Source organism: Mauremys mutica, chromosome 7, assembly GCF_020497125.1.
Source record: "Mauremys mutica isolate MM-2020 ecotype Southern chromosome 7, ASM2049712v1, whole genome shotgun sequence".
In the NCBI taxonomy this organism is placed as follows: domain Eukaryota; kingdom Metazoa; phylum Chordata; order Testudines; family Geoemydidae; genus Mauremys; species Mauremys mutica.
Window position 1 is genome coordinate 31030991 of NC_059078.1, and position 11888 is coordinate 31042878.

The following is an 11888-nucleotide window of genomic DNA, read 5'->3' on the forward strand; positions in this document are numbered from 1 at the left end:
TTGTCTGTCTCTCTGCGGTCAGACAACGAACTTTGCTGTTGGGGTTCGAGTCCCCGACACCGTCCCCCCGCCACCTAACAGCTGTTTGGCGGCACTTAGGACTTTCCGGGATGGAGGGGAAGGAGCGGGGATGTGGCACGTTCAGAGGAGTAGGCGGAGAAGGGGCAAGGACAGGGACTTGGGGGAAGATGGTGGAATGGAGCCGTTTCTCACTCTGATAGATGGTACAAACAGGTCTCAGCTCTTCAATGCACAGGCTGGAACTCTCCCTCCCTTTGACTACCCTCCCCAGGTCAAAGTCTTTGTCCTCCAAACCTTTCTTCCAGATGATGAGTTTGGGGGGGTGGGGTGAGGCCAAACCATGATGTCACTTCCCCTCTTATAGTTTCTTCCAGCTTGCTGGAAAGATCTGTGGTTGTGACATGGGTGTCTGCCCCCACTGGTCAAGCATTCTCTGTCTTCTAAGTGATCTCTCTGAGAAGTCTCAGCTCCTATATACCATTCCTGGGATAGTGAATTCTCTTTAATGGGCCATCAGCGCAGCTGGCTACTCCACTGTTGTACCTGAAAGGCTGGTTGTGGGTGTTCCCAACCTCACAACACAACACATACATAGCAAAACTTCATAACTTCACATACCATAAAAACACATACAGGATATTAATTTTCAACAAATCAAGACCTTTAACATGGTACCTCACAAGGCATACTTTGTGCAAAACATATCAATTATATGACAGGGGTGAGTATGGGGATTCCAGGGTTTGGCTTTGAGGTACAGAGTGCCACGCTCTCCTTCCTTGATGATGCTTACAGCAATGAATCTGCCACATCTCTGGTCTAATTTTAGCTTTTCTTTTCCAGCAATGAGCTAAACAGGTTCCCCAGGAACCACAACAATCCAGTGTCCATTCATGCTACTTAGATGCGATGCAACCACCTAAGGGTATGTCTTCACTAGCAATGTTAAAGCCCTGTTATGGCTGTGCTTTAATGTGGCTGTGTAGTTGCGGCACCAGCGCCGAGAGAGAGTTCTCCCAGCACTGTAAAAAAACCACTCCCACGGCTCTCAGCGCTCGTGCACTGTCTAAACTGCCATTTTACAGCGCTGAAACTTGCAGTGCTCAGGGGCTGTTTTTTCACATCCCACGCGAGAAAGTTGCAGTGCTGTAATGTGGCAGTGCAAACAAGGCCTACGTCTCTTTTATCAATGTATGTAGGATTTACGTAGGTGATACGTTTGAATTAGTCAAGGGGAAACTGAAACTGAAACTGAAATCTTAATTTCTTTAAAACACAGAAACTCTGAGAAAATAAGTCATTCTGCAGCTGAAGCTGAACAAACATGACACTTCAGGGGGTAAGTACTTACTGAAACGGCTTGTATATCAGAATAACTGTCATTGGGTTTGTTCTTTATTAATAGATTTATAGAACCATAGATTCAGGGCCATCCCTAGACATTGTGGTTCCCTATGCAGCCCCCCTCCACGAGTGAGGAAGAGGCACCCCCAGGCCTCTGTGGAGGTGGGGGGGCGTGCCCAAGGTTTGTGGTGGGCAGGACTAGGCTTGGGGGGCAGAGTGTAACCGCTTCTAGCATGAGCTGGTGGAGTGGGTTGGGGCCAGGTCACTCCACTTCCTGCTGTCTAGTGATTGCAGGGTGGGCCCGACCCCACACTTATGGGGTGCAGGAAGTGGAGTGACCCAGACCCAGCCCGCTCTGCTCTGCTCCCGACTCCCAGTCTTGGGACTTGGGGGGTCAGAGGAGAAGAGCCCCCAAGCACTCACCAGCAGTGCGGAGCGAGCTGGGGCCTGGTCGCTCCACTTCCTGCTGCCCGGTGATTGCAGGGTGTGCCCGACCCCTGCTGCAGTCCCCCAAGATGTAGCTCAGGGGAAGGGGTGGAGTGGGGTTGGGCGGGTCAGGGATAGGAAGAGGCAGGGCAGGGGCGCAGCAGGAGGAGCAGGGGCTGGGGCAGCTTTCCTGGCTGGCTCAGCAGGCCGGGGGATTGGCCTGGCCGCTGGAGCAGCATGTAGCTGCGTAGGGCATCAGGAAATTTGGGGCAATTGGTGCCCCAAATTTCCTGGTGCCCTAAGCAGCTGTGTAGTTTGTGTATGGGTAAGGATGGCCCTGATTCCAAGGCCAGAAGGGACGGTTGTGATAATCTAGTCTGACCTCCTGTCTAACAAAGCCAGCAAACTCCCCCAGAATAATTCCTAGAGCAGAGCTTTTAGAAAAAACATCGAATCCTGAGTTCAGAATTGTCAGTCATGGAGAATCCACCAGGTAAGTTGTTCCAATACTTAATTACTTGCACTGTTAAGAAGGAACATTTTGACTTTGACAAATTGCCATTTGCAGATGGAAAAACGTTGCATTGAAAAGTTCTGACTAGCTCTATTTCTAAGGAAGCAGTCGGTGGCCTGCGTACTTTGGAGGGGATGGATTTTTCCAGAGAAACCGGCTCCCATTGAGGCACCTAAATGAAAGGTCCACATTTTCAAAAACGCCCAGCCAGTCAAGGGGAAGTTGTGCACTAGCCCGTTGGACAATCCAACCAGTTAATCTTGTCACCTCATTATATACAGGTTCTGATGCACTGAAAGACCCTGGGGTGGGGTTAATTTAATTACTAAATTTTTATTCAAGATAAATATTTAACAGCATATGTGATTTGCTTACATCCACATGAAAAGAGAGAGAAATACATAGATAAAGGAATTCAATTCAGGCTATGCGTTATATTGGATAAACGTCGTTTTCCTAGAGAAGTTTAATCCTTTTCTTTCAGCCCACCTTTTCTCTGCTAAGTGTTCAGTCATTGATCTAATTCAGGGAGTGTGTGTCTCCACTCCTCTTAATTGTTTTATTCTGGTGTGCCACACTTTTGTGGATTATGGCCACATAGATAAGGATTCTATTAGGATAGGCATTCCATTACACCAGCCTCATAAATTGGCTGGAGACCAGGATTTTTTTGATTCTCAGGCTCTTTCTGTTAGAAATCAGAAATGAAGAAAAGGAAAGTGACCAGGACCAACAGAAAAGAAGAGGAGACAGCTCAGGGCAGTGCTTCTCCCCACAGAGGAATTAGCTCAAAAGCCTTATCAAAAGCCTTGGGCTGACTCTGTTCTGTGATTATAAACAGCAAATAAGCAAATCTGATTCCTCTGTTTGCTTCTTGCTGGCATTAGCCCGTGTAGTCATATAGCAACCGTTACAATAACAATCAGACAGCTGGGTGTGGCATGGCTAAGTGCTCTGTAAACACAAATTACTATGAAGGGGCCTGTTTTGGCTCCATAGGGAAGGGGATGTTGAATTTTGCACCTGAAACAACCTGTTACACACAGAGAATATGGGGTGTTCCTGCAAAATGACCAGACCTACCCTTTGAGCCCCCAGTGATTTTTCTGCGAACGTACAAGGGAATGTGTTGATTAGTTTATGAGTGAAAATTAATTTAATAATGGAACATAGGATGCAGACTGGGTGGGACCTCCTGGGTCACTGAGTCCCATCCCTTCTGTCCCCAGCCAGCCCCATCATATCATCCCAGTCACAAATGTTGCCACCTCCATCTTCAAACTAAGTGGGTTGTGCGTCCCCACTCGTCCGATTGGGAGGCTGCTCAGGGTCGATCTTAGGGAATTTGTATTTTGGTGCCTCTGGACAGCGGAAAACAAGAGTTACTCCATTTTGAAACCCTTCCCCCCTTACCTGAAAGCAGGCAGCTCACATAGACATGACGTCGGGGCAGAAAAATAGCAAGCTCTTGGAAAAATTGCAAACAGTGCTAAAGCAGCAGGTCATGACATTGAGTGCAGCAGCAAGTTCTTAACCACAATGTTGGTGTGCATCCAAAGTCATAGGTATAGCAGTAAGAGCAAGGAAACCTGCTGGAGAGACACTACTGTTGCTTAAGAACTGCTAGCAAGAGCCGCTGTCACAAAAAATTCTCCCTATCCCCAACGACCCATAGATAACTGGCCATTGGAAGCAGGGTGCTGCTCATTCAGCATCACCTTAGATTATATATAATTGCGATTCGGGGTGCTTCTGGCTTATTGCAATAGGGATTTTTTGGCTAATAAAAGGCATTGTGTGTTTGAACTGCTTGTGTCAATCACTTTTTGGATGGAGGTGCCGTGTCCTCAGGGAATTCCTGAGACCATCCCAGCATAGTGGACCATTGTGGGGGGGGGGGGGAAAGGAGGGGTAACACCCCTGGGTCCCACTGCCTCTCTTGGGTCCCCAGGAACCCTGGCCCTTGCTGCCTCCCTGGGCTGCCCCCTCCTTCAGCATCTGCTGCCTCCCCAGGCTCCCTACCTCACTATCAACCCCAGGCTCCTCTGCCTCCCCGACCTGCATTGCCCCAAGCTCCCTTCTGTGGTCTCGTACCCCAGGCCTGCTCCACTCCTTGCCTCTTGACCATGGTGCCCTGGGCAGTCACCTACATCGCCCACCCATAAGGTTGGCCCTGCGGTTGCTCCAGCACCTCCTTCCTCCGATGGGTAGAAACATTCTTATTTCCAGCCTCAGTTGACTACTTCTTTCTCCAGTGAAAGTCCCTTGCCGCTAGCTTTTGAGTTACTCCAAGCCCAGGGCATCTTTTCCTTTTGTCTCTGATCGTCTCCCTGCCATTTTGACTGGACAATAATGTTTTCTCCAGCAGCGGAAACCTAAGGCCGGAGACCTGATTGAGATTGACCGAGGGTTTTACAAGCACTGGAGTGTCTATGTGGGAGATGACTACATTGTCCATATAACAGGTGAGATGAGTGGCTTTGGTTCCTTGTGTGAAGCATCCAGCAGAGAGAGAGCGATGGTGAGATACCATACGGATCAGGCCAAGGCAAATGTTCATGCTCTAGATTCTCAAATACCTGTAACTAGCGCTGAGGGACCTTCTTCATCCACACTTTTTTGGGGTGAAAAAAATGCAGATTTTATGACACAGAAACATTTGGCAAATTTGTGTTAATTTCACCAAATTGTTTTGGTTAAAAAAATAAACATTCAGAACTAAACCCTAAACATTTTGATTTTTTTAGTTTCAACATTTCATTTTAAAATATTTTAAAAACATGTAGACATCCTTGAAACAAAACCTTTAGTTGACCCCAAATTAATGTTTTCCACACAAACTTTGGATTTTCCAAAAATTTTGAAAAAAATCATTTTTGGGCCAACCCAAAACATGTCTTTGTCAGAATTGCCAGCTCATTAAAAAATCCATCATTCACCTTCTTATAGCCCACATATTGTGTCTTTGGCTGCCCTCTAATGGCTGTTCTGCAAAGAGGTTTATTAGGAGGTGGCTAGTTAGAGCCTTTGAACTAACAGATACATGCAGGGGTGGCTCTAGCATTTGTGCTGCCCCAAGCACAGCAGGCAGGCTGCCTTTGGCAGCATGCCTGTGGGAGGTCCCTGGTCCCGTGGATTCGGCGGTATGCCTGCAGGATGTCCCCAGTCCCGCGGATTCGGCAGCTTGCCTGCGGGAGGTCCCCAGTCCCGTGGATTCGGCGGCTTGCCTCCGGGAGGTCCGCTGGTCCCGCAGCTTTGGCGTACCTGCTGCCTAATTGCCACTGAATCCGCGGAACCGGTGGACCTCCCACATGCAAGCTGCCAAAGGCTGCCTGACTGCCGTCCTCGCAAGGACTGGCAGGGTGCCCCACCGTGGCTTGCCACCCCAGGCACACGCTTGGAGTGCTGGTGCCTGGAGCCGCCGCTGGATAGATGTTCTTAAGCTCGCTTCTTAAACATAGCGCTGGAAGGAGCCTCCTGGGACATCGAGTCCAGTCCCTGCTAGCATAGCCAATCCTCTCATAGAATCCTGGTCAGAAACTTCTCCGGCTCCATCCTCAACTAGCTCACTCCTCACTCCTCCAATGGGGAGGCTGTGCCAGAACCTCCTTCCTCTGATGGGTAGCAACCTTCTCCTCTCCAACCTCAACTGATTCCTGGCCAGTTTATCCCCAGTCATTCTTGTGCCAACATTGCCCTTTAGCTTCAATCGCTTTATCTTGCTGCCTGGTGTTCCCATAACAGTCTCCCTGAGCCCCCCTGCCATTTTTGCGGTTTTACACAATCCCATTTTTCCTGTTTATAAAAAGTGTTTAAAACGCATTTTTTCTCTCCGGTCTGCTTTGATAGACCCTACACACACAGGAGGGAAACTGACTACGTTGGGGAAACAGGGCATGCAATCGTGCCATTTAATGCACAAAAGCGACAGATGGAGACAACAGATTTTTTTTTCTTTCCAGTCTCTTTTGGTTCTAGTCATTTTCAAGTGTCATTTGTGACTAGGGCTGCTTGAAAAGTTTCCAGTGAAATCTTTTCCCATCCGAAACCGGAGTTTTGCCATGGGAAAAAATAGCTTTCAGTGGAAATTTCCAGCAGGAGAATCAAAACAAAGCATATTGTTTCAGGCCAACATTAATCTTTTCCTCTCTCTCATTTGCCAGGATGCCTTGTGTGAGTTCTAGTTCTGGGTCTCTCCTGCTTTCCATTTCCCCAGGCGCTCTGCTCCCCATTGGAACCACCTCTTTCATGAGGCACAATGGCCGTCTCTGGGGCTGAGGTGCAGCAGGGCATCATAGGGAGCCCATGAAAGACCTGGAACTACAACTCCCATGAGGCCCACAGCTGCTCAAATATGTAAGTGGGGGAATGGTCCCGCTATTGTGGGGAACTTTCCTGGCTTATACACTACCCCGGTGAAGTGGGCTAGCGAAAGGATCCGAGTCCTCACTCCCACTTGCTTTATCCAGAGCCAGGCCTGACCTAGAGGACTCCCCTTCCACGCTCCTGTGTGGCAGAGGCCTCGTAACCCCAACAAGGCTGGGCCCAGGATTCCTGGAGAGGGCTCAACCCCCAACCTTGTTGTGGTCACTTAAGGCAGGGTCTAGGGTGTCCCTAGTCTAGGGTGCTCTCTCTGCACTGGATGGTTCCCTGACCCACTGATCAAGAAGCCCTGTCTCTCTGCTTCTGCTCAGTGTCATGCTTGTGACTAGGCCCTGCGTGGATACAAAAATGTGGATCCACATCTGCCAGAATCAATCTGCATCTGACCTGTGAGCCACTAGCGGTCTTTTATGTGTACCTGCATCCGCACCCCACCCGCAGCAGCTTCACAAGGGCTAGTAGCTACCGGGGGCGGGGGGGGGTGAGGGGGAGAGAGGGGTGGAGATGAGTGGGTGGGGTCTTGCAGAGAAGAGGTGGTGCCAGGGCAGGGACTGGAGGTAAGGGGTAGCGTAGGGGCAGGGTCTCGAGGAGAAGGGGCAGCGGAGAGGCGGAGTCTTGAGGAGAAGGGGCGGTGTGGGGCTGGCGCATCTCATGCTGCTTCCGGGGGCTCCTGAGCGACGGCATGGCAGCAGCAGTCGTCTATGTTATATCACAGTGGGGCAAAGGGTTGGGGCGCCACGGCCCTGCCCACTTCAATCCCCATGACTGGGCGTGGGCCCCACCAGGGACAGCAGGTTTGTATAATTTTTGGTGGTGTCTAGAATGGGTCCAAGTTCCACACCTGCCTAAGGCTCTGGGAGGGAGTTTGGGTGCGGGAAGGGTGCAGGATCTGAGCTGGGGATTGGGGTGTAGGAGGGGGTACAGGCTCTGGGAGGGAGTTTGGGTGCAGGAGGGGGTTTGGGGTGCAGGCTCTGGGAGAGAGTTTGGGTGCGGGAAGGGCATGGGCTCTGGGAGGGAATTTAGGTGTTGGGTGCAGGCTCTGGGCTAGGACAGAGGGTTGGGGTGTTGGAGGGGGGTGCAGCAGGCAGGCTGCCCCAGGGCTGGGGCAGGGGGCCAGAGAGGAGAACTCCCCCCAGCCCTCTCCCTACCGGCAGCAGCAAGCTCTGGGGGGCCGGGAGGTCCTTCCCCGCCCCTCCTGGCATGACACCCACCCAAGCCCCCCCAGCTGCTGCTCAGGTGGTCCACCCAGGATAAGCCCCCCCCCCCTTCAGAGTTGTCTGCTGGGGGGTGGGGGCTGCCATGTGGCTCCTCCCCTCCTCTTCCGTAGGCACAGCAGCTGCTTCAGCCTGCCCCTGACGCTGCTCCCTTGTAGTCGGCAGCCGCTGGTGAGGGAATGCAGCACGGAGCTGGAGGGGGCAGTCGCCAAGGCAGGCAGGGACGCTCAGGGGAGGCAGGCGGAGCTGGAGGAGAGACTTGGCTGTGAACACTGGTGGAGCCGGGCCCACCCCGGGCCCTGAATTTGCTGGAGCCCAGGCACCACGGGCCCATACAACTCACCGCCCCTGGACCCCACTGCCCAGGAGCCAGCGGGCTGGGAGCGCGGCCAGTGTTGCCGGACTAGGCCATGATTGGGACACTAGTGCTGCCCAAGGGGCCTGATGTGCTGCGGTGAGCGGATGTTGGACAGCCCCAACTCCAGCCTGCCCAGCCCCAGCCACTGGCCACCGCTCCTGAGTGCGCTGCGCCCCCCACCCGGCTGCCCGAGCTGGACGCTTTTGGCCAGGCACTGCCAGTGAGTAGAGCCCTGCATGGTTGTATCCGCAGCTGATCCATAGATATCTGCGCATTTGCAAGGCTCTACTCATGCCTCCTTCTCTTGGCTTCCTGCTTCCAACACCCATTGCCTAGCCCCTACTAAGCCACTTGAGTTAGCTCTGGCCTGGCCGTGCGGCTTAGCGTCTTGGGTGGAAGTGCCACTGTCTACAGCTGGTTTAAACCACGTTAAGAAGCTTCATTGCTCCGTATGTTGAGCCAGAAAGAAGGTGCTTGACATCCCCATTGGCTCCAGTGTCATTGTCTTTGGGTCTATGACCCACCGTGATGGCAGCCATTAGCACCATTCAGCATGGCAATACGATGTAGCGGGCGCCAGCAGGGACAGCTGGAAGGTGGGTGTGGGCTCTGGCCATATGAGTGAACTCGTAGCCTGCCTTCCTGTTTTCATTCACCAGGTCTGACTGGAATGCCTGACTGGAGCTTTGTTAGCTCTAGCAACGGCCAGGCGATAGTGAAGAAAGAGCCACTCAAACATGTTGTAGGGAAGTGCAACTATCGGGTCAACAACAAGTATGACAAGACCCGGCAGGTTTATCCGGTGTCCGAAATCATAGTCCGGGCAAACAACGAGGTTGACAAGTTATGGACATATCACCTCTTCGCTAAGAACTGTGAACACTTTGCTACTGAGATTCGCTACAACGAAGCACAAAGTGACCAAGTACGTAACGGGCCAGGTGTGGGTTATCGTTCCCTGTGTCTGTGGGGTAGGCAGGTCCACGTGCTGATGCCTAGCAAGGCAAACAGGGCTGAGGGAGGAGCAGGGAGGGGACTGCAGCAGGGGGCCAGGACGCCTTTGATAGATGTAAGGGACTGTTAGTGGGTATCAGATTTCTGATGAGGTGAACAGCGAGGTTGTTCCTTTGCCGACTGAAATTTCTACCAGGCCTGGCTTAAGACAGTTGGGGCACTAAAAACACTATGACCAGAACTAGCCCTTGCCCCTCTGCAGCATCAGCCTCCAGGGCCCCTGCTGCCAGCCCCCAGGACACCACAGTGACATCACACACAGACCCCCCGGCTACACAAGCAACCCCTGTGCACTTCCCATTGCCATCCCCCACCCCCTACTACCACTCTTCATGCTCTCCCCCACCTCAACCCCCTGCTCTGCCACAGACTTCATCTATGACCTTGGGCAAGTCATTTAGTCTCACTCTGCCTCAATTTCCCCAGTTATACCGTGGGGATAATGGCACTGCCCTGCCTCTCAGCAGTTTGTGAGGACAAAGACACTGTTTGTGAGGCACTCAGACATGACAGTGGTCAGGGTTGTACAAATACCTAGAAATACCCACGGAGCTTCTCTGAACAAAGCAGACATCTACAACACACGCAGCCTGATGGGTGAATATTTTTCCAGCCCTCAGTTGATGCTCCATTTTAGTCTGAGCTGTTTGCCAATATTCAGGGCCTTGCTTGCTTGATTCCATTAGGAGAAGAAATTGATAACACAAAAGTCAGTCCTACTCTTTGGTGCAATCCTATGTCTTTACAAAGGATCCACAAAAAGCCCAGTGTCCCTGAACACAGTAGGAACAAACATAAGCGCTGACTTCCTCTGTTCCCAGGTGGTGCTGTACCCCCACTCCGCCCCAGGCCCCGCCCCATTCCACCCCTTCCCCCAAGATCCCACCCCACTCCTTCCTGTCCCATTCAACCCCCGCCCCTGCCTCATCCTGCCCCTGCTCCTCCCAGCGCCTCCTGCATGCCGCTGAACAGCTGATCACAGCCAGCAGGAGGTGCTATGAGGGAGGGAGAGGAGCTGATCTGCAGGGCTGCCCATGGGTGCTAAGCACCCACTATTTTTTTTCCTTGTGGGTGCTCCAGCCCTGGACGCCAACTCTGTGGGTGCTCTAGGGGAACAAACAACATTTGGCAGTTTCCTTGTTCAGAAATCCAAGCCAGTTTCAAGCAAACTCTGTGCCCAAGAATCCCTGTCTCTCTATTCCCTTTTAAAGGTCACGCTCCCCGCTGCTTCTCTTGGCTTTCGACCTCTCACACATATATGAAACCAATCAAGCCCCCAGCCCCCATGTATGCAGTCAGTCCTCCTCCAATCACTTAGCTCAGCTTCTGATCAGCCCTGCCTTGGACCCTGACTTCCTATTGTTTCAGCGATCACTATCTAAAGGGACATTCCATTTAGCCCCGCCGCAACCCCACCCCTTCCCCGCCCCCATTCCAACCCCTTCCCCAAAGTCCCCACCCCAATTCCACCCCCTCCCTGCCCCTATTGGACCCCTTCCCCAAATCCCCGCCCCAGCCCCGCCTCCTCCCTTGAGCACATCGCATTCCCCCTTCTCTCTCCTCCCTCCCAGCTGTGCAAAACAGCTGTTTTGCTGCACACACACTGGAAGCTAGGGGTTAAAAACAGGCAGGCGGTGCACTCAGGGGAGGAGGCGGAGGCGAGCTGGGTGGGGGGCAGGGAGGTGCCGGTGGGTGCAGAGCACCCACCAATTTTTCCTTGTGGGTGCTCCCGGGCTGGAGCACCCACAGAGTCAGCGCCTATGATTGGTCTAAAGCTCAGTGGCAGCATTAACACCTCCTGCATAACGCTGTCTTCAGCCAGCCAGGATTGTTACCCGCAGCACTGACATTCAATAGGAGAAGCCTATTGAGACAAAGTGCCCAGAAACAGGCTTTGAATGAGCAGGCTGCAGCCTGGGAGATTCTTGAGTTGTCTGGAGTCTGCCTGACTAATCGGGGATTCTTTCTGTTTCCAGGCTTATACGGCTGTTGCAGTGATAATGGTGATAGGTTTTCTGATTTTGCTCATTTGACAGCGGTAGCATCGTTAAACTTCTTCACCCCAGAAACACTCCACCCTGTACAAAAGATACAGATCAGGACCATGCTGTGGAGACCAAAATAAATTTTAGACCTCAGAATTACCTCATTAACCAGAGTCTTGTCTCTTCTGTTACCGGTCAGTGGCCCAGAGTAGATAATTGTTGGAGTATTATCTGAGTATCACCGTGCACCAAACTCAGGAGAACTGCTGCAGATGGAAGGAGTGAGGTTCATACCCGCTCAGCCTTGGGGCATTGCAGCCAGTTCTCATTAGACTGTTTTCAGTGCCAGACGAACACTGAATGCGATTTCAGGAGTAAAAGCTGCTCCACAGCCGATGCCCAGTTAGAAAAGTAAATCACTCATCTTGAGACGGACGCGTCTTACTGTCTGGGATTAAAAGACGGAGTTACAGGGTTTATAGGTAGCTCATCGTGTACTGAGTTTTCACATCTCTCCAAAGCTAGGCAGGCTTGGGCTGGCTCCATGCCTACATGGGAGACAGCCTAGGAAATTGTACTGATTCCACAGGCTGGAGTTCTTCTAAATGAGGCGCTACCTTTTTGATGAG

The 11888-nt window shown here is 52.0% G+C and overlaps 1 protein-coding gene across 3 annotated transcripts; it reads left to right on the forward strand.

The window, feature by feature from the left end:
- The first annotated feature begins 1137 nt into the window (after positions 1 to 1137).
- On the forward strand, positions 1138 to 11685 carry LOC123373798 (phospholipase A and acyltransferase 3-like). Of its 3 annotated transcripts, none has more exons than XM_045022948.1 (5): positions 1138 to 1212; positions 1301 to 1360; positions 4671 to 4770; positions 8920 to 9185; positions 11251 to 11685. In XM_045022948.1, exons 2-5 carry the CDS (start codon positions 1346 to 1348, stop codon positions 11305 to 11307), a joined length of 438 nt encoding a protein of 145 aa, XP_044878883.1. In that variant the 5' UTR covers positions 1138 to 1212; positions 1301 to 1345; the 3' UTR covers positions 11308 to 11685. The 3 variants fall into 3 exon arrangements, with proteins under 3 accessions (XP_044878883.1, XP_044878885.1, XP_044878884.1); XM_045022950.1 differs by having other exon boundaries at positions 1145 to 1212; positions 4674 to 4770; XM_045022949.1 differs by having other exon boundaries at positions 1210 to 1360; positions 4674 to 4770.
- Positions 11686 to 11888: the final 203 nt, after the last annotated feature.